Source organism: Tamandua tetradactyla, chromosome 2, assembly GCF_023851605.1.
Source record: "Tamandua tetradactyla isolate mTamTet1 chromosome 2, mTamTet1.pri, whole genome shotgun sequence".
Classification (NCBI taxonomy): domain Eukaryota; kingdom Metazoa; phylum Chordata; class Mammalia; order Pilosa; family Myrmecophagidae; genus Tamandua; species Tamandua tetradactyla.
The window spans coordinates 197,852,716-197,879,721 of NC_135328.1; the positions used below are offsets into that span (position 1 = coordinate 197,852,716).

Genomic DNA, 27,006 nt, shown 5'->3' on the forward strand with positions numbered 1-27,006 from the left:
TCCTTTTTAAATATATTAAATATATTAATTTTTAAATATATAAGCAGGATAATTCAATAAAAAAACTTACTCCTTTAATACAACTACCATTATTTTGGTTTGTTTTGCTAACTTTTCTTAATGCATATTTTTAAGTTAGCAGTTATGTGAATGTGCATGTAATTTGTGGCATGCTAACCTCATTTAATATTATATCATAAGCACATTTTCATGTTGGTGTAGAACATAAAATAATAATAATATTCATAGCAATTATTTTAATGGCTTTATAATATTCCACCAAATAAATGTAGCAGAATTTACTTAACTGCTTTTCTTTTGCTGAACATTTAGGTTTTTTCAAGATTTTTATTATTATGCAATATACACAACTTTTTACACATTTTAGCTTATTTCTTCAGCCTGGATTACTGTAAGTGGAACTATCAGGATGAAGGATCTGAGAATCTGATGATTTTTTTTGCATGGGCAGGCACTGGGAATCAAACCCAGGTCTCTGGCATGGCAGGCAAGAACTCTGTCTGCTAAGCCACCGTGGCCTGCTTGATGGTCCTTTTTTAAAAATATTTTCATTGTGATATCTCCACATACAACATAGTCAATCCAAAGCATACATTCAATGGTTCACAATGTCATCACATAGTTGTGTTTTCAGCACCATGATCATTTTTAGAACAATTGCATCACTCCAGAAAAAGAAATAAAAAGAAAAAGGGGAAAATCCATACATCCCATACCCCTTACCCTTCTGTCTCATTGACCACTAATGTTTCAATCTACCCAATTTTTTTTACCCCTCACCCCCTCCCATTATTTATTTATTATCCTTATTTTTTTACTCATCTGTCCATACCCTGCATAAAGGGAGCATCTGCCACAAGGTTTTCACAATCACACAGCCACGTTGTAAAAGCTGTATCATTATACAATCATCCCTAAGAATCAAGGCCACTGGAACACAGTTCAGTAGTTTCAGGTACTTCCTTCTGGCTATTTTTCTTTTTTGTATGCTATATGGCAGGGTCACATTTCATTCTTTTTCCATATGAGTATCCCATTATTGCAGCAGCATTTGTTCAATATTTTGTTTGTTTGTTTGTTTGGGAAGTGCACGGGCCGGGAATCGAACCCGGGTCTCCCATGTGGCAGGCGAGAATTCTACCACTGAACTACCCTTGCACGCCCCCCACCTTTTTTTAAATGTTTTATTAATTGTGAAAAAGAACATATATATATGAAAAAGCAATAAATACCAAGTACATTTTAACAAGTAGTTATACAACAGATTTTAAAGTTTGGTACATGTTACAGTTCTATCATTTTTCAGTTTTTCTTCTAGCTGCTCCAAGACACTGGAAACCAACAGAAATATCATTATATTGATTCAGCAGTCATATTCATTTGTTAAATCCTATCTTCTCTATTATACTCTTCCTTCTCTTTTTTTTTCTTTTTTTGTGAAAAACAACATAGATACAAAAAAAGTAATAAATTTCAGAGTACATTGCAATAATTAGTTGTAGAACAGATTTCAGATTTTGGTATGTATTACAGCTTTACACTTTTAGGTTTTTACTTGTAGCTGCTCTAAGGTACTGAAGTCTAAAAGAAATATCAATATGTTTCTTTTACAGAAAGAAAGTTTTACAACTTTCTCTGTATAATTCCACCATTCACCTTTGATCTTTCTCTGACTCTTTAGGGGTATTTGGCCACTCTAACTTTTTCATGTTGGAAGGGGCTGTCAATAATATGGGATGGGGGATGGAACTAGTTGATGTTTTGGAGAGGCTGGCCCCTCTGCATTTCAGGACTTATCAGGTCCGGGGACACATCTGGAGGTTCTAGGTTCTGGAAAGCTACCTTAGCGCATGGAACCTTTATAGAATCTTATATAATGCCCTAGGTATTCTTTAGGATTGGCAGGAATGGTTTTGGTTGGGATTTGGCAAGTTATGATAGCAGCAATGCCTAACTGAAGCTTGCATAAGAGTAACCTCCAAAGTAGCTTCTCAGCTCTATTTGAACTCTCTCAGCCACTGATACCTTATTTGTTACACTTCTTTTTCTCCTTTTAGCCAGGATGGCATTGTTGATCCCACTGTGCCAGGACTAGACTTATCCCTGGGGGTCATCTCCCACACCACCTGGGAGACTTCATCCATGGATGTCATGTCCCATGTAGGGTGAAGGGCAATGGTTTTATTTGCAGAGTTGGGCTTAGAGAGAGTATAGGCCACATCTGAGCAACAAAAGAGGTCCTCTGGAGGTGACTCTTAGGCATATCTATAGGTAGGCTAAACTTCTCTGCTACATACATAAGCTTCACAAGAGCAAGTCTCAAAATCAAGGCCTTGGCCTATTGATTTCAGTATCCATAATGTTTGACACAGCATCTGGGGTTTCCCCAGTGGTAAAATTTAATAGTTCCATATTTTTTCTTCCATCCCTCAAGGGATTTGCTAATACTTTTTTTTTTTTTTTTTTTTTTAAAGACAGAGAAGGAAGGAAGGATAGAAGGAAGGAAGGGAGGAAGAAAGGGAAACATCTTTAAACATTTTCTTATTTATTATATTTTGTTTGTTTGTTTGTTTTTTTTTTACATGGGCTGGGGCCAGGAATCGAACCGGGGTCCTCCGGCATGGCAGGCAAGCACTCTTGCCCGCTGAGCCACCGCGGCCCGCCCGATTTGCTAATACTTTTGATTATCTGCTTAATATACTCTGGGATGTATCCAGGCATTACATTAAGCTATACAGGATTAAAGGCTTTCATTCTTCTAGATATTTAAAAAAAATATTTTTATTGAAATATCTTCACACACATACATACAGTCCATATATGGTGTACCATCAATGGCTCACAAATATCATCACATTGTGTATTCATCACCGTGATCATTTTTTAGAACATTTACATCACTGCAGAAAAAGAATAAAAAGAAAAAAGAAAAACTTCATATATCTCATACTCCTTACCCCTTCCTCTCATTGACCACTAGTATTTCAATCTATCCATTTTTTTACCCTTTATCCCCATTGTTAATGTATTTTTTTTTTTTATCCTTCTGTCCATACCCTGGATAGGCGCATCAGACGCAAGGTTTTCATAATCACACAGTCACACTGTAAAGTTATATCTTTATACAATCAAATTCAAGAATCAAGGCTATTGGAACACAACTCAACAGTTTCAGGTACTTCCCTCTAGCACTCTGATACACCATAAACTAAAAAGGGTTATCTACAAAATGCATAAGAATAACCTCCAGAATAGCCTCTCAACTCTATTTGAAATCTCTCAGCCACTGAAACTTTATTTTGTCTCATTTCTCTCATCCCCCTTTTGGTCAAGAAGGCTTTCTCAATCCCATGATGCCAGGTCCTGGTTCACACCTGGGAGTCATGTCCCACATTGCCAGGGAGATTTACATCCCTGGGAGATATGACCCATGTAGGAGTGGGGGAGGGCAGTGAGTTTACCTACTGAGTTGGCCTAGAGGGAGAGGCCACATCTGAACAAAAAAAGAGGTTCTCTGAAGGTGACTCTTGGGCATAATTATAAGTAGGCTTAGCATCTCCTTTGCAGAAATAAGTTTCATAGGGATATGCTCCAAGATCAAGGGCTTGGCCTATTAAATTGATTGTCTCCAGTGCTTGTGAGGATATCAGGAGTTCCCTAGAAAAGGAAGTTTAATATTTCCCACTTTCTCCCCAGTCCCTCAAGGGGACTTTGCAAATACTTTTTTCTTTTTATTTTGAGTTTTCACTGTTCATAGTTTATTTGGTGTGCTAGATGGTATGACACTTGGATAGTTGGTTGCATTGTTTATAGGTAGACCTTTCTTTTTAAATTACATGGCAATGTACACTACTTTGATACAGTTGGTATAGAAAATAAGATCCTTTAGAATTGTTATGCACAAGTCATGCAATGTTGGATTTACACTTTGCAGTCCAGAATGTGACTGATTGGGAGAAAAGAAGCTGTATGAGGCATATTGGGTGAAGGAACGAGAAGGTGTATAACACGCAGTAATCACGCATTCTCCTGGTACGAAAGGCAACTGCAGCATCTGCAACATTGGCTCTGGTGCCTCAGAGATGAACTATTTTATAATAACCAGTTTAGATTGCCCAAGATAAATATCATCTCTAGCATCAGAATATAGCTGCAAGGTTTTATGAACCATTCCTATTTCTAACTTTAAAAAATAGATGCTTTCCCTGTAAATACTTTTTCATTTTCTGCCTAAATTACTCTGGGATGTATTAGGGCATCACACTAACTTGTACAAACCAACAAGTTGATGATGGTTCTTGATATTTAATTCCAAATTGCTTTCTGGTAGGTTTTCATTAATTTATAATGCCACTAGAAACATGAGAATACCCATTTCAAAACATGAGAATACCCATTTCACTGCACCTAAAAAAGCACTGGGCATCATAATTTTAATAAATTAAGATCTAAAAAATTATTTCATATAAAGTGATTTTGAACTCATTGCCCTTTCCCTCCAAATCTAAGAAATTATTTGAACACTGGCAAATATCTTAAAATAAGTGAATGGTTTCTCAATAAGTCCTCTGATGGGAGCCACTTAGATGTTTATGTTCTGATATATTTGTTTTTTTAAAACTTGGTTTCCTCACTTCACATTCACACCTCCAAGAAAAAACACAGAAACAATTATAATCAACTTGACAAAATGCCAGCATGGTGACTCACATCCTGCCAATCTCTAGAGTTCAGTGTGGGTTCTAAGTAGCTGAGCTAGTTGCAAGAAACTGCCACTGCCAGCGGGCATCCTGAGGCGTGGGCTCCACTTCCCTTAGAAAAGAGGAGCAGTTGCCTTTCAGAGTGGATTGAGAAGTCTAACTTCTTCACATTCAAACACTGGTCACACAGGACTTAGCAAAGCACAGGGAGGCTGGAAAAATCCCAGACATCCTAACACCTCTGACCAAACAAAGCTCTTTTTCTATTTTTGTTATTTTCTTAATTAGTTAAGAAATATATATTCATCATAAAAAATAAGAGGTAAAAAGAATGAAAAATATGGCATATGTCCAACACTAAGTGATGACTACTAACATTTTTGAAGTATTTATTTTCATACCAATCTCTCTATGTAACATTTAAAAAAAAATAGCATGCTGTATATGTTGTTTTAATCCCCCCCACATAATAATAGTTACAGTTTATACTTAGTGTTTATTATGTCCAAGGTACAATTCCAAGTATTTATATACATAATAACTCATTTAATCCTCAAGATAACCCAAAAGGAAGGCAATATTAGTATTCCCACTTAATGATAAGGAAACTGAGGCAGAGAAGTTAATAAATTGCCTAAGATTACACAATTAGTTAATATATCTGGAATATTTGTCTACGTCAATAAATTCATTTCTACAGAATATTTTTAGATGGCTGCAAGATATCTCATTGTATAGGTAAAGTATCACTTAATTATTCCATCCCCATTTGTTAGCTGTTTAGATTATTTCCGTTTTTGCTATAATACACATCACTAAGATGAGCTACACATTAACCTTTTGTGCATATCTTTATTTCCTCATGCTGAATACCCTCAAAAACAGCTTTATCTCTCTCTTTTTTTTTTTTTACATGGCAGGCACTGGAAAACAAACCCACGTCTCGTGCACAGTGGGCGAGAACTCTGCCACTGAGCCACCGTGGCCCACCCTATCAATTTTTATTTGTTCCAAAAAGGCACTCCTTTCTCCATGTTTGTTCTCCATGGCCCTGAGACCATGGAGAACATGGTCTTAACATTTTTGCCTAGAGCAACTTTTTAAAAGCCATTTTTACGTAGTCATTTATCAATTCCGAGACATGAATTAGAGCACTAAAGGTGAGTGATTTCTCTAGGGTCAAAAAGCTAGGGTACAATTTATAAATGTGCTCTCATCAATTGTAACAAATGGGTACAACAATACAAGGTGTAAATAATAAGGTGGTATATGGGAGTCCTGTATCTTATGCATGATTGTTCTGTGAACCTACAACTTCTCTAATAAAGAAAATAAAAGCCAGGGTCTAAAAGCTCCCCTTTTCCGCAGTCTGCTACTTTTTACAGCTGTTGGTTTATAAGCCACGTCATCACAGAGGAATGAGGAATTTTAGTCCAGGACAAAGCAGCTCACATAGGCAAGATTCTTTTGGTCTCCAACTCAGTCTTCACTTATTCACTTACTCATTCATTCAACAAATACTTGAAAGACTATTACATGTGATGTGATAAGCTAGTTACCTGTTTTGGTTTACCAAAACTGCCAGAGTGAAATACATAATTTATGAAGGGGATTTATTAAAAGTTACAAGTTACAGGGTGGACCACAGTGGCTCAGCCGGCAAGAATGCTCACCTGCCATGCCAGAGGTTCGATTCCCGGTGCCTGCCCATGTAAAAAAAAAAAAAAAAGTTACAAGTTACAGTTTTAAGGCCATAAAAACATCCAGACTAAGGCATCACAAAAGGATACCTCCTTGGAGGAAAAGCTGCTGGTATTAGGGGTTCCTCTGTCACATGGGAAGATATCTGGTGACGTCTGCCAGTTCTTCTCTTCTGCCTCTGGTTTCAATGGCTCTCTTCCTCCTTTAAAAGCTTTTCTCTAGATTTCATCTCTTAACTGCTCTCTCAGCTCCTGTGGATCCTTCCGTCTTCTCCTGGGGCATTTTCTTTCTGAGCCCTCCCTTCCCCTGAGTCCTCTTAAAGACTCCAGTAAAGGAGGGGCTCGAATGGGCTGGGTTACATCTCCATGGAGACAAACTAAAATCAAAAGATCCCACCCACAATAGGTCTGCCCCCAGAAGAATGGATTAAAAGAACATAGCTTTTCTGGGGTATATAAGTTTGAAACCAGCACAGTACAGGTTATAGGGTTCACAGAAAAATAAATCTAGAACAATGCTAAGTAAAAAATTTTGCACTTTGCCTACAAGTATTAATTGACCAATAAATCAATATTTATGCCTGGCACTGTACTAAATGATAAGCGAGTAGATTATCTCACTTAATACTAGGAACTATTCTATTATCACCACCACCACCACCCCCTTTTTTAAATAGAAACTTGTTTATTTTCCAGCAATCTCATTTCCATTTTTGTTTAAGAGCCAGTGGAAAACCAGCTTATGACACTCAGTGGTTGTTCCTACCCACTCAGTGGCCTGAGTAGTGGGAGCTGCAGACCAGTCTTCAGGTGCAGGCTGAGCACTCCAGTCTTTAGTAGAGAACTGCTGAACAGGTACAGAGGGGACCTGTATGCCTTCAGACCAGTCTGCAACTTTGGGTTGAGTAGCAGTAAATTCAGGAGATGGAATAGTTCATTCACCCTGAAATTCCTCCTTGGTCACAGGTTTTTCAGCAGCAGCCTGCTCTTCATTTTCAATCTCTTCAGGATCTCTGTAGAAGTAGAGATCGGGCATGACTTCCTACGGGTGCTCACGGGAGATAGTGCCATGCATGCACAGAACTTCCCGGGCTAGCAACCCCACATCAGATCCACTGAGTGAGCTCCCTTATTGTTGCATGGGATGGCAATGTTCACACAGCACAGAGGAGAATCTGTGTTACACTGAGCGATGGTGGGCAGGTTAACCTAGGATGCCTTAAGAGGCTGGTGGTCAGCCTTGGGATCGGTCACCATCGGAAGATGCAGCTCCTGAAAGGCTGCCTGGATCTGGTCAGTGAAAGTTCCAGGAGTGAACTCCAGCAACGGGAGTTGCTCTAGTGGCAGCAGCAAACCTTAGCACAGCCCACTGGCTGGTATTCCTGGAGGATATGATGCTGACATCAGAGGGGTTTTCAATGGCAACAATGGCACGAGCTGCCAGCAGAAGCTTCTCCTAGGTCCTCTTCAGATTTATGACATAGATGCCATCATTTTTCCATTTTTAAATGTACTATTCCTTTTGGAAGTCAAGGTTACTGCAAACTAAGTGGGTTCCTGCTGCAAGAAATTTGAGGACATCCTTCTCCTTCATCCGCAGGACATCAAGCATTCTAGACATTGTTTAAGTTTTCCTTTAAGTTACAACAGGTACCAAGGACAATGCCATAGGGACCTCTCTCTGGGTAGTGCGGAAAAAGTATCATCCCCATTTTGCAGATAACAAAACTGAGACCTAAAGAATTTTACCCAGTTTGGGCAACATACATATAGTGTAGTCAGGAACTGAACTTAGGTCTCCAGAATCTGATCTCTTAACCATTATGCTATACTACAAAACATATTTCCTCTTCTTAGGAAGTGTATAGTCTTGTTAATAGTACTAAAGTTGAAAATAGCTAGCTTGTAAGCACTTATGTGCTAAATACTCTACTAGGTCTTTACATATATTGATTCTTTAATTTGTATGACAACCTTATGTGGTCAGTACTCTAATTTTGCTTGTTTTGCAGATGAGAAAAAAAGACATTCTGAGGGTTTAGGTAACTTGCACAAGACACAAACAACTATTAAATGAGAGAGCTAGAAACCAAAATACACGTGCATAGAATTATTGTACGGGGAACACAATGAAATATGAAATGAGGGCGATCAGAGGTCAGAGTTAAGAAGAAAAAGTCTTCTTGCCCTTCTTGTGGTCCACAAGTTATCATAGGACAGAAAGGGAAAATGCCAAGGACCTGTCAGGCCCCTATTATAAACCTTCACACACGTCAGCACATTGTATTCTCTATGTGATAGAAGTATTATTATCCACAGTTTGATAGATAAGGAATTGGATTCTCTGAAAGGTGATGCAATATATCCGAGGTCACACAGCTAGTTATGGCATAGCTAGAATTGGACCCTATGTCTGTCTTCCAAGCCAGAGTTCTTAGCCACCATATTACATGCTTCCCATTGTTTGATCTTGCTTTTTGGTTGTGTGGGAGGCACACAGGCAGAGATGAGTGGAAAACGCAAAGGTGAAAGGATATCAAGACTATACATAAGCAAAACCACTGAGGTGTAGCCAAGGAAAAGGAAATAGAAATTCTTTGGTTAGTCCTAAAGACGCACTTGTTTTGGGAAGGAGCCCTTTGCTTGCATAACTTTTATGACTACACTAACCATAAAAATATCTCTTTCTGTCATTACAATAGGAGCTATTAAATAAAGACAGGGACTGTAATTTTAGTTTTAGTACAACAGGGAAAGTTGGAAAAATAGAGAGTAGCTCAATTGTATAGATCTCTGAATGGCAATTAAGGAAGTCCACAAAGCAAAAATCCTAAATAATAGGTACCCAAATGCAACATATTCAAAAGATAATATACATGACATAGAGAGGTTATCCTAGGGGTACAAGAATGGTCCAATAGCAGAAAAATTGTCAATATAATTTACCACATTAATGGAGTAAAGGAGATAAATCATGCTTCTTTCAGTGTGTATATATATATATATATATATATAGGCTATATATTTCAATACATGCATGATTTTTAAAATAACCCAGAAAATTAGAGCTAGAAGCTTCTTGATTTGATAAGAAGTCCATACGACAAACAGAAACTTACAGGAAATAATCACACTTAATACAGAAACTTTATGCAAGAACGTTAAAATCAGGACTAAACCATGGATACTCATCATTACACTAGTGTTTATTAGAATGTTGGAAAGCCTGGCCAATGCTTTCAGACAAGAAAGAGGTGAAAGAATAAAAAAAGAATAAAAAAGGTGAATATAGGAGGTGAAGAGACACACTCATTTCTTGCCAATGATACGATCATCTACATAGAAAACACAACAGAATCAACAAACTATTGGAAATATAAACGTTAAGGAAGTTTGCAAGGAAAATAAATCAACTTAAAAAACTAATAGTGTTATTTCTACCTGGAATAACCAACCTAAAGATAAAAAAAACAAATAACAAAAAAACACTATCTACAATAGCAACTAAACTATAGTCCTAGTAACCTGGCAAGGGCCTGTAAAGGGCCAGGTAGTAAATATTTCTGGCTTTGCAGGCCACACAGTCCATCACAGATACTCCACCATGTTGTTATAGCACCAAAATAGCCATGTACAATATTTAAATGAGATGAAGTTGGCTGTGTTTCAATAAACTGTGATTTACAAAACAGGCAGCCAAACAATGCACGCAAGTGCAGTTTGCTGACTCCTAGTCTATGGTAATTAACCGAAAAAACAATGCCTAAGAAGTTGATCAAGAAAAAAGTTAAACTCCATTCAAGGGCATAAGAAGACCTGAATAAATGTCATAGTTGAGACAACCTTAACATTCTAAAGATTTCATTTGTTTAACAAATATTCACTGAGTGCCTACCATTGCTAGGCACTGTTCTAGGGGCTAGGGAAATAGCAAAGAACAGAACACAGTGTCTACCCTCATGAATCTTACACTCTAGTAGAGAAGGCAGTGAATCAATGATTTAAAGCTGGAGAGTAATAAATGCCATGGAAAAAATATGTAACAGGCTGAAGAGACAGAGAGTGATAGGGAGGGGCGATGCTACTTAAATCAGGAAGGTCCGTGAAGGCTTCTCTGACATTTTAGCAGAGATTGAATGAGACAAGGTCAAGTCTTTCCCTCACATTGAATTCTGGGGAAGTGTGTTTTAGGGAAAGATGTCAAGATGTCAGTTCTCCCCCAATTTAATCTATACATATTCAGTAAAATTCCTATAAACCTTCCAGGCATAATATTTGAGAAACTAAATCTTACTCTAAAATGAATATGAAAGAATATAGGTCCATGAAAACTATCTTAAGGAAAAAACAAAGGGTACCTGTCCTACTGGTAGAACTGGCTCTAGCACAATGCCACAGTAATAAAAACATTAAGATGCTGGCACCTAAACAAAATGACCTGTGGGATAGAATAGAGAGCTTAGAAATAAAGTACATACATGGGAACCTAATTTGTGCGATAAACATGGCATTACATGCAATGAAAAGAAAATGGATTGTTTCTCAGATGGTAGTCGAATAATTAATTCACTGTAGGGAGAATAAAACTGGATTTTGAAAAAAATAAAAACAAAAACTGGATTTTGACTTGAAACCATACAAAAGATGGGTTCCAAATGGATTAAAGACCTAAATGTGAAAGTTAAAATTATAATTTTAACGAATATAAGAAAATGTCAGAAAATCTATGCAGCCTAGGAGTAAAAAAGGGCTTCCTAAGTAAAACTGTAAACAAAAAGTTCAAAAATCAATGGATTTGTCATTAAAACTTAGTAAAGCAGGGTGCAGAGGTGGTTCAGTGGTAGAAAGCTCGCCTTTCATACAGGAGACCTGGGTTTGATTCCTGTACCACGCACCCCCCCCCCAAAAAAAAAAACTTAATAAAGCTATTGAACTAATGACATCACAAAGTTAACAGGAAGGTGACAAACCAGAAGATATTGGCAGTGTTTATGTTGCAAAATTGGGTCTGCCCTTAGCTTTATGGCTCAGTGGAATTTTCACACCAATCTACAAATTTGCTTTGTATAGCATTTTTTTATGGTAGTGGAAAGTTGAAGGCAATCTAGGTTTTCCTCAATCAAGGAACTGAGTAAAACATGGTGGATGCTTAATGATCATGTGCCTTGATTCTGAAGCAAGACTGCTTCCGGTGAAATTCAGACTCCACCACTGACTAGTTCTGAGTATGGACAGAAAATTTACATAACCTCTCTGTGCCCGTCTCAGAGAGTAGTATCGACCACATGATTTTTGTGACAAGTACATGAGTTAAAATATCTAATGTCATTGTATACCATATATGGAAAATGTATGTGTGTGAAGATTTCTCAATAAAAATACATATTTTTAAAATCAGGGATCATTTAGTTTTACAAAGGAAAACGGGGTGGTGGGAGAAAATAAACAAAGGAAGAAATGTCAGGGAGTTGAAAAAATAGAGTTGAATAAAAACTAAGTCAACTTAACTGTGCATTATCATAAATTCCTGTGGATCTGTTCTTTCTTTATTTCTAATAGATTGCTCTATAAGACTCCAGATTTTTAATGTATTTTTTCCTTTTCTATTTATTCAAAAATTTAATTATTAGACAAAATGCTTCCTTATTATATAAGAATATCTAATTATTAACAACAATTTTAATAGCTATTTAAAAAACAAATATCTAATATACCTGCCGCAGAGTTAAGCACTATCTAAATGCTATTATTACTACTGTTAACAAGAAAGCATATGCAAGTTGGGAGGTAGGAGATAGACATACATATAGCAACAAGAGCAGATCACAAAAGCAATGTTAATTTTTTAACAGTAACAAAAATTATAGCATAGTATCATTTATGTGAATTGAACATATGTGACTACACATTTATGAGATACATATTACAGACACATCAGATGCTGTCTTAGAGTTCTCTAGAGAAACAGAATCAACAAGAAATACAAATATAAAATTTATAAAACTGTCTCACGTAACCGTGGGAACGCAGAGTCCAAAATCCACAGGAGAGGCTCACTGGCCAAAGCAGGAAGGGAGCCTGTCTCTTTTGAATCCTCCTTAAAAGGCTTCCAGTGATTAGATTAAGCATCACTCATTGCAGAAGAATTGCCCCTTGGCTGATTACAAATGGAATCAGCTGTGGATGCAGCTGACATGATCATGATTTAATTCTATGAGATGTCCTCATCACCACAGGCCAGCACTTACCCAACCAGACAAAACAGGTACCACCACTTGGCCAAGTTGACACATGAACCTGACCATGACAAATGCCCATAGGATACAGGGAATGAGAGTAGTTTAGGAATAAAGGGAAAGACTACAAAACAAGAAAGGGGCCTGCCTGCAGCAGGAAAAAAGCAACCGTGAAAACATGCAGAGGAAAGTCAAGAAAAGGATCCCAGAGCTGGTGAAATAATCAACTAATCAACTTGGGAGTAGCCCCACTTTGGGACTAATCATTAGGTGAGATAATCCCATCTTTATTGTTTAAGGCTTTTTAAAAAAGATTTTGTTATTTAGACCCCAAAGCATCCTATTAGAGTAGGTCATATATCTTAGGAGTGGCAAACTGAGATCCAAAGGGGTTTATGATTTGTTTAGTGTAGCTCAACTGGGATGATAACCAAGTGGAAGTTCCTAGAAAAAAAATAACAAATTTGAGTATCCTAGAATTTTTAGCAAACCAAACTCTCTCCAGAGTATTAAAAATTCTAAAAATATTGACATGATCATTTATCCCACTAAGAATTGTTACTTAAAAAAAAAACACTTCATTAATTACATGATAAGTGGGGAAAATTACTAAAAATCAATGAAAAAAGGGAATTCATATAAGAAAAGAGGCCAATAATCATAAAAAAAATTGAACCTCCCTGGGGAATACTTAAAAAAATTAAAATTATTCACCATTAATCATCAAATGGGAAAATGAATTTTCATAAATCCAGAGTTGGCAATAGTGCTAGAAACCTCATTCAAAACTGGTAGGAATGAAAACTGGGACATTTCTGGAAGGCATTTGGCAATGCATGGCAAAAGTCTAGAAATAGCATTACTCATTGACTCAGCAGTTTCCTAGAATTCATCCTAAAGAATAACTGTAGATGTCAACAAAGATTTAATTAAAAATACTAGTATTACAGGATTGTTTACAAAAGCAAAAAATTAGAATCAAGCTAAAAATCAAATAATAGAGGACTTAATTCATGACATATCCATATGCTAGAATACAAACAGGAATTACAATTGCCATTATTTAAATCTCAGCTCTCCTACTTAGAAGCTGTGTCATTTCCCTATTTATAATCTGGGACTGTTGTGAAGATTAAATCAGCTAGTGTAATTAAAGCACTGACACATGATAAAAAGCCAACAAATTAGCTAATTTCTTTTTTTTAACAAAAAGACCCTGTAGTCTAATGTCCTGTAAAGGTGTTATTGATGTATTAAATGCAAAAAGACAGCAAACCAGTATATGCATAATTTTATAAAATAAAATGCTATCATTAAAAAACAATTCTAGAAAGATATATATACACCAAAAGAGAAATAGCACATCTATTTAGATAATAGGATTATAGGGTTTTTAAAAATTCTTTGGTTTGTATTTAAAATTTTTCAACAAGCAAGCACTTTTATGAAAGGCAAAAACTATCATCTCTATCAAAATTAAAATAGGACCTGTCATTTCTTCTTGCTCTAACTGGTAATAAGTTCACCCCAAATTAATAGGATAGCAAAGTAAAGAAACACAGAATTATGCAGACATTTCTCTTAATAGTCTTTATTACCACACAAGATCACAGTTTCTACATTACAAACTTTTATACACAAATGGTTAAACAATCAAGATTTTTCTGTCCCAAAGTGAATTTCTTCCAGTGTCCCCCTGTTATGTGGAAGGGATTAGATATAGTCTTAATGTAATTCTGAGTCTCACATGCAGACAGGCTATCACAAAAGGGAAACCACCACATAAGGACAAGAATGCAATGAATCAACCAAGTCCTCACTGCCCTTCTTCCTGGGGGCAAGGAGGCCTGGGCGGCAGTGAAGTCAGGCATTTATAATGCCTTTTTTGTAACAGGTGAGGACAGGCCCCAATGATGGACAGCTCCTCTTAGTCACATGAGCCTTTTGGGGTCTATTTTCTCTAGGTGAACCAGAGGCTTCAGCTGCTCAGCAAAGTTCCTCATGTCATCTGAGACCATGTCCTGCCCAGCTGGTGCAACAACACTTAGCTCCACAAGATAGGAGAGTGACAAGGCCTCAATGCTATCTGTGTTCCCGGGCACCAGGAGGCGGAAAATCTTATACACCATAATCTTCATGATGCCCTTACGGAACAAGTGTCCTTTGGCGACAAATTCATGGTCCATGCGGAAGCCCATTTCCATCAGGAAGTCGGTGAGGTTCTCAGATGTGGCAATGTCCACACAGTTTCGCACCAGGGCATGGCGATTTTTGTCTCCCATTTCTGGCTGTCCTAGGTAGCGCAGGTGCCAGGGTGCCCCTGCCCTATCCATAGAACGCCGAGCCCTGAGAACAAATGGGCTGGCCTGCTGGCCCTTAAGGAGGAATACCATCTCATGGTCAAGGAAAGTCTCAGGTTCCATGTTGTCACACAAACCACGAAGGCGATGGATGAGGCTTTCCAAGCTGTGATCTAAAACACTTCCTAAGGAGAGAAAAAGAATTATTGAGTCCAATCTTTCATTCTGGGTCATGGAATCAGCAGAAGATTCAAAAGAGTTGTATGACAAACCACAGCAGTTTAGAGTACTGTTTCGTAAAGTCTAGGCCCAATAGGTGAGATTTTAAGGGATGATACTGCCAAAGTATTGCATTAATATCATGAGAAAGTTATTCCTTTAGCAATTTTTTGCATTTTCTTATTTGGTACTAGGAAGACTTTAGGCCCTCTCTACCACTTGCTAATCTCCAGCTTGTCTGGGGCACACAGCCTTTAACAGACAACAGTATCTATCTGAAACGTAATAATACTATTTTGTTGTCATTTTATATATTTTAAGTTATCTTCCATTTCCAGCAAAGAAAGGTTTTCCATTTATAAAAGAAATATAAAGCTTCTTTTTGAAGTAACATATTTAAGTAAAAGAGAATGATCTGTTTCAATGAAACAGGTTAAGTAATTCTTAGTCCTCATCTTAGTCATCACTGTGGCAGTATCTGAAACAGTTGTTATGGTTTATACTCACTCTGAAATACTTTCTTTCCTTGGCCTCTAAGACACAATTCTCTCTTGGTTCCTCACCTAACTCACTGACCATTCCTTTTAAGTCTTCTTTCTTTGTTGGTTCTTTCTCATCTTCCTTAAACACTGGAGGATCCTAGAACCCAGTCCTGGTCCTCTTCTCTATTAAGTCTCTTCCTCTTTAGATGACCTAATGACATTAAATATCATCTATACCCTGGGGACTCTCACATTTATATCTCACAAACTATCAGCTCATGCATACAACTGTCTACTCAACTACTCTACTTGGATACCTAATAGACATTTCCATCTTTACCTGTTCAATATGAAATTGATTTTTTTCCTCCACAAATTTATTCCTCCTGCAGTTTTCTCTAACACAGTAAATGGGAACTCCCTGCTTGCAACTGCCTGGCCAAAAAACACAGAATCATCTTTGATTCCTTTCTTTCTCCTACACCCAACGTCCAATTCATATGTTTGAAATAAATGCAGAATCTAACCACTACTCATTCCCTCAGTCACTTTCATGTTGTCCAAATCTCTTTCATTTCTTGCCTTAGTCTTTACACTATCCTGCTTCAACCCTTGTCTTCTTCTTCTATTCTCCATGCAAAAGCCAAGTGAGTCTTTAAAAACATCAAGGCAGGTCCCAATCAAGATGGTGGAGTGAGAAGCTTCACGGCTCCATTCCACCACAAAAGCTTTTTGAACAACCAGCAAGAACTGGCAGAAACATCTTTCCCAAAGCTCCAGAAGACAGTTAAAAGATTACAGCAACAGGGAGAGCACTGAATTAAGAAAAAAGCCACTTAAAAGTGGAAGCATCTCAAGGTGGTCTGGCTGGTTTGTCCTGCCATCCTGTCACTGGCTACCAGTTTAGGCCTGTAGTCTAGGTTCCAGAGGGAGCTGTGCAAAATTCATGAACAAAATGGGAACATGGATGTCCAGCCCAATCTGTCTGGTGGTCTGGTGGTGGCCTGAGGGATATGCCATCACAGAACTTGCCCTGCATGTAGAGACAGCTCACCAAGCTCTCTTAAAGAACGCCATGGGAGGGAAGCCAAGTGGCTGCCTGGGGCAAGGGACTGCTGGCTGTAGGACATACAGTGCAGTGCCTAGACTGTGAGCTGTTTCTTAGGGAAGAAAGGACAGGAGTATTCCCAGAGCCAAACACCCATGCCCCAGAAATACGTACACAAAGGGCCAGGGAGGTCCCTATGCTTTGGACTGGAGCTATTTTCTAAAGTGACTGTTTGGATAAACTCTACAGGAGACAGGTCAACCTGCAAAGACGTGGAAAGGTATTTTCTTTTTTTCCTACTTTTTGTTGTTGTTGGTAGCTCCTGGCATCCTAGGAAAGCTCTGTCGTAACACTAGCTAGATACTAACTTAAGGAACAGATACTTCAGAGTCTAAATTTCAACAATAACACATTAAGACATCAAAATGTATAGGTTTCAACAAAAGATTACAAAACATATAAAGAAACAGGAAGCAATGGCCCAGGCAAAGGAGAAGGTTAAAGCATTAGACACCATCACTGAGGATGACCTGGGTCACACCAAACATAGACTTTAAAAAAACTGGTCCCAAATTTGCTCAAAAATCTAACAGAAAGCACGGACAAAGAATGAAAGGAAATCAGGAAAATGATACATGAACTCATAAAGAGTACCAATCAAGAGATGAAAATTATGAAAAGGAACCAAACAGAGCTGAATACATAGTAACAGAAATAACAAACTCCCAGAGATTCAAGAGCAGACTGGGGCTGGCAGAATAAAGAATCAGTGAACTTGGAAGATAAGACCACTGAAATCATCTACAGTGAAGAGCAGAAAGACGAAAGAATGGAGAAAAGTAACAGAGCCTGAGCAACCTGTGACACACCATCAAGTATACTAATATATGCATTGTGGGAATCCCAGAAGGAGACAGAAAGGGGCAGGGAGAATATTCAAAGAAATAATGGTGGAAAACTTCCCAACTTTAATGGAAGACATGAATATACATATCCAAGATGCTCAACAAACTCTAAACAGGATAAAACCAAATAGACCCACACCATGGCATATTATAATCAAACTGTCAAATGCCAAAAATAAAGAGAGAATTCTGAAAGCTGCAAAAGGGAAGCAATGTGTTACATATAAGGAAGCCTCAATAAGATTAAATGTCAATTTCTCTTTAGAAATCATGGAGGCAAATAGGCAGTGGAAAGACCTATTTAAAGTGCTGGAAACAAAAAATCGCCAACCAAGAATTCTATATCTGGTAAAACCGTCTTTCAAAAATGAGGGAGGAGGTATGAGGGAGGGGGTGGGCAACGGGGGCTCAATGGCAGAGTTCTCACCTGCCATGCCAGAGACCTGGGTTTGATTCCTGGTGCCTGCCCATGTAAAAAACAAAACAAAACAAAAACAAAAAAAATGAGGAAGGGATTAAGACATTCCCAAATAGGACAGGACTAAGATAAACCAGAACACAAGGTAAAGGATGATATGGTTTATATTTAAAACCTCAACTTTTACTGCAAAATTTAAAATTTTGGTAGCACACTATCTAATTTAACTTGTATGGTCAGTTTATTCGCACACAATAATTACATGGAATCTTGAATATGGGGTGAGATCTTGTTGGTTTGCCTAAGTCAGTGTGATGCCCTGATACAACCCAGAGTAATCTGAGCAGAGAATAAAAAAGTATTTGCAAAGCCCCCTGGAGGGATTGGGGAGAAAGGATTAAAGATTAAACTTTCCCACCTGGAGAATTCCTGATGTTCTCACAAGCATTGGGGACAAACAATTTAATAGGACAAGCCCTTGATCTTGGGGTTCACCTCTACAAAACTTATTCCTGAAAAGAAGCTACGCCTACTTATAATTATGCCTAAGACTCATCTCCAGAGAGCCTCTTCTATTGCTCAGATGTGGCCTCTCTAAGCCAGCTCAGCAGGCGAACTCACTGTCCTCCCCCTGACATGGGACATGACTCCCAGGACTGTAAAGCTCCCTGGCAATATGGGACATGATTCCTGGGGATGAGCTGGTACCTGGCATCATGGGATTGAGAGAGCCTCTTGACCAAAAGAGGGAAGAGAGAAATGAGACAAAGTTTCACTGGCTGAGAGATTTCAAACAAAGTCAAGAGGTTAACCTGGAGATTATGCTTATGCATTTATACAGATATCCCTTTTTAGTTTATAGCATATTGGTGTGGCTAGAGGGAAACTGAACTGTATTCCAGAGACTTCGATTCTTAAAGACAACTGTATAACTATATACCTTTTACTGTGTAAAGGTGTATACCTTTACACTGTATAACTATATACAGTGTAAAGTTATATAACTTAAAAGTTATATAACTTTTTTAACTTATAAGTTAAAAACTGTATAACTATATACCTTTTACTGTGACTGTGTAAATCTTGTTTTCACAAAGGTGAAAAAGAGGCTGACACTTCCTTTTTTTATGCTATGGAGAGATGAGTAAAAAATAAGGACAAAAATGAATAAATAATGGTGGAGGAGATAACAGGTAAGAAAAAAAGGGCAGATTTCTGTATCAGTGGTCAAATCAGAGGGAGGGGTAATGGGTACAGGATGTATTTTTTTCCTTATTTCTCTTTTTTTTTCTGGTGTGATTCAAATGTTCTAAAAATGATCATGGTGATGAATACACAACTATGTGATAATATTGTGAGACATTGCATACTTTGAATGGTCTGTATGATAAGGGAAGATATTCAATTTAAAAAAAAGAATATATATATATAAACACAACAGACATTCCCAGATAAACAAAAGCTGAGGAGTTGGTCGTCACTCCACAGGCTTTCTACAAGCAACAGTAAAGGAGTAAAGGACACTGGACAACTGTCTGAAGACACATGAAGAAATAAAGATCTTCAGTAAAGATAATGACATGGATAAACATAAACACCAGTGCTAGAGTATTTATTTATAACTCCACTTCTTACTTCTTATAGAATCTAAAAGGCAAATTCTTAAAATGTCAAGATAAATCAATGGTTTTGGACTCAACAAATAAAAATGTAATTTGTGACAAGAACTACATAAAGGTGGGGGAATAGGGGAGTGAAGGACAGTTTGTGTGCTACTGAAGTTAAGTGGTATCAAAGGAAACAATACGAAATTGTTATAGAGTTAATATGTTAAATTTAGGCCCCATGGTAACCACAAAGAAAATGTCAGAGACTACGCAAACGCATAGAGACAGAAAGTACAGTGCAGATTACTGGGTGTGGGGAGTGGGCATGGGGAGCAGGGGCAACAAAGGGTTAATCCAAAATGAAGGTATGGATTCTGTTTAGGGCAAAGGGAAAGTTTTAGCAATGAATGGTGGTGAGGATTATACTTGGGAGAGCTTGGGATGGGATGATTTATGTTGTATATATGTTTCCACAATTAAAAAAGTGAGAGAGAAAAATTAAAGAGATAATGGCAATTAAATGCAATACAAGATACTGAATGGGATCCAAGAATGGAGGAGAAAATGCTCAAAAGGACATTATTGGAACTTAATCCCTATGTTTAGATGTTCTTCCTTCAGATATCTGCATGGCACACCCCATCACTTTTTCAGTTCTTGGCTTAAATGTCACTTTAACAGAAAGATATTTCTGGCCACCCTGACTAAAGTAGCCTATCTCCTGCTTTATTTTTCTTTAGCCTGTCTCTTCTCTATTTTTAGTCATCTTTCAATGTATAAATTATATATTAAATTGTTTTAGTCATCTTTCTCTCTCCAATTCTGTAATACTAGGAACATATTCAAATATTAGTTGAATAAATCTGTTAGATAATAGCACAGTACTGTAATTATGGAAAAATTTAAAAGAGAGAATCAAATGACTGAATTTTAGGAAACAATATTGTAGGAAGAGCAACAGACCAGGTCTCAGTGATCATGGATTATATTATATCCTGCATTTTCAGGCATGTTTTGTTCATTCCTCAAACATTTTTTTTTTTAAAGTCTGACAGTATCAGGGGATTCCCTGATGGTATGGTTTAACAGTTCTGTATTCTTTCTCCCCTCCCTTAGGGGACTTTACCAATACTTTGTGATTATCTGCTTAATATATTCTAAGATGTTTCCAGGCATTACAATAAACATACAGGATTAAAGGACCTCTTTCTTATTCTGTGCTTCCTATGTTTCAATTGTTCAAATGAGCTATACAGATAGGTTGAATTAGATTATGCACTACAGAAAAGTTCAGTTCCAGATCAAATAAAACTCTCTTCCATTGGTCTCAAAGAGTATGTGTGGTTCTAAAATAAAGACACTGTCTTCCTTACCCCTATGTTTTGAATTACTTTAACCCCAACCTGTTTGGCTTCATTCTTATCTCTAAATATCAGGTTATATATATAAAACAGCCTCCCAAAATCCAGAAATAATAATCACCACTCCAGACTTAATGTGTCTGCTCTAAAAGCTTACAATCTAGGCTCCTATGTTCTTACAAGCATTTTCTGAAGGTGAGCATACAATTGTTGCTTTTTTGTTTCTGGTTTATTTTGTCTAACCAAATGTACCACATTTAAGTCATCTCATTGCATGCCTCACGACATTGTTCTTTTCTTGTAGCAGCACAACCTTCGTTCATAAGTATACACCATTGGTTGCCAATCTACTTCTCTATCAGTGCATCTTCTGCCACCTGCATTCATCAGGCATCATGTAGAAGGCCCAAAGTTCACAATCCATCAACATTCTCAATTTTAGATAATTTCATTGTTTCCAAGAGACAGAAAACCAATAAACACACCCTTGCCAAATAGGAAATCTAAATCTCCTCTTAACTCTTGTCCCTCACCCCATTATTTACCTCTGCTGTTGCTGTGGCAGTGCTGATGGCTTCCTTTTGAACATAGCTCATCGCATGCAACAGCAGTTTTCCCCTTGTAACCTGGACTTAAACACTCTTTATACAAGAATCACATCTTTGAAGTAATTCTTATGAGAGCTCATTCATATTTCTAGTGTGAATCAGTGGGACACGTAGGTCTATACCACCCCTTTGAATCTTGATCATCTTCAATATGCTAACACTACTTCTAGACCCATTAGAGAATCACCTTCGCTCCTATCTATCCTCTTACATTCCTCAAACATTTTAAATGCTTAACAAGTGCTGGTTCATTTAACATATACCTACTGAAGGCTGTGCCAGACACTGTGCTAGGCAGTAGGAGGCCCTGCCCTGCAGAGATTAGGGCTTAGTAGTGAAAACACTAAAACACTAAGTAAACAAATTAACAGAAATACAAAGAAATAAAAGAGAGACGGAGTAGAGAGCAACTGGTGGGGATGAAGGAAAGAACTTTCTGAGGGGGTGGAATGGTCAGAGAAGGCTTTTCTAAGGCAAGAGACAATTGACCTGAGACCCAAATGATGAAAATGAGAACGTCATTTGAAAGCCTGGGAAAAAAGTATTCAGAGTAATTTTGAATATGGACTAGGTATTACATGACATTAAAAATTATTCATTTTGTTAAATGCTAATGATGGTATTGCGATCATGGAGGAAAATATGCTTTTTTTTAAGAGATACATATAGAAGTGTTAAAGGATGAAATGTTATGATGTCGAAATTTTCTTTAAAAATATCAGCAAAGGAAAACAAATGAGGCAAATATGGCAAAATGTTAGCATAGCTAGATGATGAATATGGAATATTCAGTATACTAGTCTATTTTTTTATCTTCATATTTTTTATAATTTTTTTTTTAAAGATCACCGGCTGTTGTATGACAAGGGACAAGAGAGGAGCAAAAGAGGAAGGAACATTAGAAGCAGAAGGTTAGTAAAGTAGGTCAGACAAGAGATGACAAACTAGGGCAGTGGTATTGCAGGTGGAGAAAAGTCATATTTAAAATACATTTTGTAAATAAAGTAAAAAAGACTTAGACTGGATGAAGGAGTAAAATGAAAAACAGATTTACTCCTAATTGCTTAGCTTAAGCAACAGGTAAATAAGAGGGCCACTTACTGAGATGTAGAAGAAGGAAGGAGGAGCAAGTTGGGAAGTAAAAATAACCCTATTCCCAGCCTATTAAGTTACTGAATGAATTATCTGATTTAAAGTCTAAACTCTCCACTAAACATTATATGACCTTCTGAAAATCATTACCTTCTCTGTTCATATCCTGAAAAGGGTCTGGATTACACAGGTGAATGCATTTGTTAAAATTCATGGAATGTCCACTTAAGACTTATGTACTTCATTGTATATAAATTTTACTTCAGAGAAAATAACAAATTTTGAACTCTAATTTTATGCATGCTCAAGTACTTAGGAGAAAATATACTGAGGTCTTCAACTTACACTGAAATGCATAAAAAATAATATGGACTGATGGATGGAGAGATGGACAGATACATAATAAGGGAAGTATAGTAAGTGAAAACTAGAATGAGGGTAGCAAATATACAGGGGTTCACTGCAGAATTCCTTGAAGTTTTCTGTATGTTTTAATTTTTTCATAATAAAATGCAGGGACAAAAAAAAGGTGGCTACGGAGTGCCAGAAACTGCAGGCTGCTTTTGTATTAACAGTCTCCCATCTCCAGGGAAACTGAATAAGATAAAGGGAGACAAATCATCCAAGTTCTCTGGTTCACTTACCTTGCAGCAGGTACTCCATCATGTTAATGGTGCCCCCAGTGACAGGCATCATGGTGACTGGAGGAGCCTCCATTATGTCTGACTGATTAAGTCAAAGACAAAAGAATCAGACTCAGCCCCCAATCAGGTAAGGCACAGGATACACCTGAGAAGAGTTAGAGTTGTTTATACATCAGTGATGGAGAGATGATGGGTCTGCTTGCGTAACTGGCCTTAATATCAAAAGATTCATCAATTTTTTTTTGGTAATTGCTATGTTAGACAGGTCTTTTTTCCAAAAATTGATGATACAGAAATATACAGGACTGACCTGCTCCAGCATAATGTTCTCGTCCCAAGTTCTAAATCCTCCAAAACCTAGCTGTGTAATCTTGAGCAACCTCTCATGCTGGACTCAGTGTCTTCCTAACAGTAATGAGGCAAACGATACCTGACCCCCAAGTCTGTGTAGCTCAAATGACATAATGCACGTACAATAAAATTCAAAAGAACTAAATTTTAAGAAACGTTGTCTACCCTTCCTTTTACACACGAAAATACTGAAACCAGGAGAGAGGCCCGAGGATACAGAGCAAGTCAGTGACAAAGCTCAGGCCAGACTGAAACCCAGGGGTTCTGCCTCCTAGACACTGAAAGCGCCTTTTAAAGTGAGTGGGGGGGGGGGGGGGGGAAGCGAAGTCCTTTTAAGATGAGGTTTACTCCTAAATTGGCTTCCAGAACACGTGCCCACTTACCCACTTACACTAGAAATACAACTTAGCGGGCGCTCTGGCCTCTTCTCGCAAAGTCAGGAATTACAGCCACCCACGCACCTCGGAGCCTTTAAGCACAGCTCCAAGCAACTTCCAGTCCCACGTTACCTAAGCAGGGAAAGCGCACGGCCAAGCACAACCACAGTAACCACTCTTCTTCCCGCTTCCGGTAGGACGGCAGACGTCTACCAAATCCCTCAATGTACGGGTGCCGAGAGGGCACGAAACACCGTCTTCCGCTGTGCAAGCAGACGAGCATGCGCAAGATCTGATGCTGTTGTATGGAAGATGGCGGCGTTCCTATGGGAATGATCCGCGGTCGTGACGTCATTTTTTTTCCAAGTTCGACGACCTGGAGAGGTTTTTATGTAGGAAATCTCCTGGGGCTGATAGGACTGAAAAAAGAAATCATGCCTAAACTTTGGACTCAGAGCAATGCTTCTCAGAGAGGAAAAGAGAACCTGGGGAAGGGAACTGCAAAGTAATGAGAGGAGAAGGGGAGAATGTTATAAAAGAAAGACATTAAAAAAAAAAAAGCCATTTTTGGGGGGTTACCCAAGGGAGAAAAATGAAGACGCCACTGTTATTCATTACTGAAAACTTTTATAATGTTCTTCTCAATTAGGGAAGTCAGTAATACACTTAATGTTTGTTCACTTTTCTTTGTAAATGTATGTTATACTCAATATAAAAATAAAGGGAGATAAGTAAATTCAACAAATACTTATGGAAAGCTGCTTTTATATCAAGCACATAAGATGAGGGCAGGGCCGGGACCAGGGTGAGACCTGTGAGGCACTCTCCTGGGGCACAAATTTGAAAGAAGTGTAAAGACAAAAACAAAAACAAATGACTAAGCGATAAAAATGATATTTTACAAAGTTAAAGCAAAAAATCCATAGTTAACAAAATATCAAAATTTAAATTTTAATCCTCACAGCATCCTGTCATTTTACAGGTGGGAAAATTTAGGCAATGAGATGTTTATTAACTTTCAGGGAAGGAGTGAGACTTGAATACAAATCTAAGTAGCTGACTTCAGAGTTCACACTTTTACTACAGTATATTGTCACTCTAGATATGGTTCCCCTACACTATCTACCATTCTTTTTTTTTCTTCTTCTTTTTTTAAATTGGGAGTCTTCTGTGTTCTAAATATTCTGCTACTTGTTGATTTGACTCCATTTCTACCCTCAGAAGAGTTTATAGTCAAGTTGTCGCTATTGGAGAATTAAACTAAGGAGACAGCACCATGTAACTTGATAAAATGGGTAAATATAAAGTAGCCCAGCTGCTTTGGAAGCAAGCAGGGTACTTGACCCATCCTGGGAGGATCAAAGGGGGTACCCTGAAAGAGGTAATTAGTACTGGATGAACTTGAGGTGATGTTGCAGAGTTCTGGGAGTTCTGAGAGGTTGAGACCTCAACCAGCGGCTGGCTCCGTGAGGGCTGTTAACTCAGTCACAAGAAAGAATTTAAGAGCTAATCAGTATGTGCAGCCAAAAGCTTAATAAACTAAATGCCAGACAGCCTGGGGAGTTCTCAGCTGGATGCTGGAGAGCCCCAGGATTTCTCAGAGACCTCATCCAGGACCTGACATGATGCAGGTTCTTCACTGAGCCACAGGAAATAATTTGAGGACTGGTCAGTGTTTAACTGTGGTAGTTTGAAACTGTTATGTACTCCAAAAATGTCATGCTCTTTTCCTAATCCAACCTTGTGGGGGCAGACATATTGTTTAGGGTGGAAATTTTGAATAGATTGTTTCCATGGAGATGTGACACACCCAATTTTGGGTGTGACCTTTTGATTAGATGGAGATGTGACTCCACCCACTTCAGGTGGGTCTTGATTAGTTACTGGAGTCCTTAAAAAGGGAGACATTTTGGAAAAGGACAATTGCTTCAGAAGCAACTTAGACACAGACCTTTGGAGATCAGGACAGAAATAGCCCAGGTGTTAAATAAGAACTCACAGAAATAGCCAAAACCTGAAGAGAAGAAATCTCTGGCCCCAGGAGATGCTAAGCTAAGAGGTGAGACCCAGAGTTTTGTCCCAGAACGAAGTATGATCCCACAGACGCTTAGAGAGGAAGCAACTGGAATCAGAAGCTGGAAGCAATGAAACTGAGAACAACCAGCAGATATTAGCCACCTGCCTTCCCATGTGACAGACATTGACCTTTCTTTGGAGTCAAAGTATCTTTCTCTGGATACCTTAGAACTTCAAACTTGTAACTTAATAAATCCCCTTTGAAAAAGCCAATACATTTCTGATAAATTGTATTCCAGCAGCTTAAACAAATTAAAACAATAGCCAAAATGTTTAATGACTAGCGAAAGTGCACCCTCAAAGGGGGTGAGCATAGGTGTTCTCCAAAGGAGGAGAGCACTCTGAGATTGGGACTACTACATTATAAGACTTAGAGGGGCCCTTCCCCTTCTATTAATGTTAATAAGGAATTGATGAGCTGCACTTTTCTTTGGTTCTTTTCAGGTGCTGACCTGAGTGAGGGCTAGATATGTGCAGGCCAAGAGGAACGGGTCCCTCCGCCCACCCCTTCCCTTTCCAGCTGCCTCAGAAAATTAAATAAGAGTTGGCCAGACAGTGAATGGCAGAAAGGAAGTTCCAGGCAATGGGAATATTATGTACAAAGGGATATCAAGTTAAGTAGAATTGGTACATAGATAGAATCTATGGAAGGGGTAAGAAAGAGTCTGGAGAAGCAGATAAGGCCCAAATCCTGGAGGACTTTGTATGGCAGGCTGAAAAACAGATGTGAATTTTAAAAAGATCACAGGGGTTGCAATATGGAGAAAATCTTTGGAAAGGAGACCAGTTAAGAGCTATGGATCAACTCTAGCTAAAAGAGTACTCCAAGAGAGAAGACAGATTTAAAAAATATAAAAGGTG

General features: G+C 38.0%; 1 protein-coding gene and 1 pseudogene across 4 annotated transcripts; both read right to left on the reverse strand.

The window, feature by feature from the left end:
• Nucleotides 1–7,106: 7,106 nt before the first annotated feature.
• On the reverse strand, nt 7,107–8,042 carry LOC143658479 (small ribosomal subunit protein uS2 pseudogene; annotated as a pseudogene).
• A 6,164-nt stretch (nt 8,043–14,206) lies between these two features.
• Nucleotides 14,207–24,321, reverse strand: MED18 (mediator complex subunit 18). Of its 4 annotated transcripts, none has more exons than XM_077137446.1 (3): nt 24,202–24,321; nt 23,342–23,486; nt 14,207–15,142 (listed from the first exon to the last, which is right to left on the reverse strand). In XM_077137446.1, exons 2-3 carry the CDS (start codon nt 23,412–23,414, stop codon nt 14,589–14,591), a joined length of 627 nt encoding a protein of 208 aa, XP_076993561.1. In that variant the 5' UTR covers nt 23,415–23,486; nt 24,202–24,321; the 3' UTR covers nt 14,207–14,588. The 4 variants fall into 4 exon arrangements, with proteins under 4 accessions (XP_076993561.1, XP_076993588.1, XP_076993569.1 ...); XM_077137473.1 differs by having other exon boundaries at nt 24,154–24,276; XM_077137454.1 differs by lacking the exon at nt 24,202–24,321 and adding an exon at nt 24,084–24,195.
• Between the last annotated feature and the right edge of the window lie 2,685 nt (nt 24,322–27,006).

What these genes read in the sequence shown, in the direction of transcription:
- MED18 (XM_077137446.1), bottom strand. Translation starts at nt 23,414, where the DNA reads ATGGAGGCTCCTCCAGTCACCATGATGCCTGTCACTGGGGGCACCATT. An exon ending in GATGGAGTACCTGCTGCAAG is followed by an intron (nt 15,143 to 23,341) that starts GTAAGTGAACCA and finishes TTCTCTCCTTAG; the next exon opens with GAAGTGTTTTAGATCACAGC.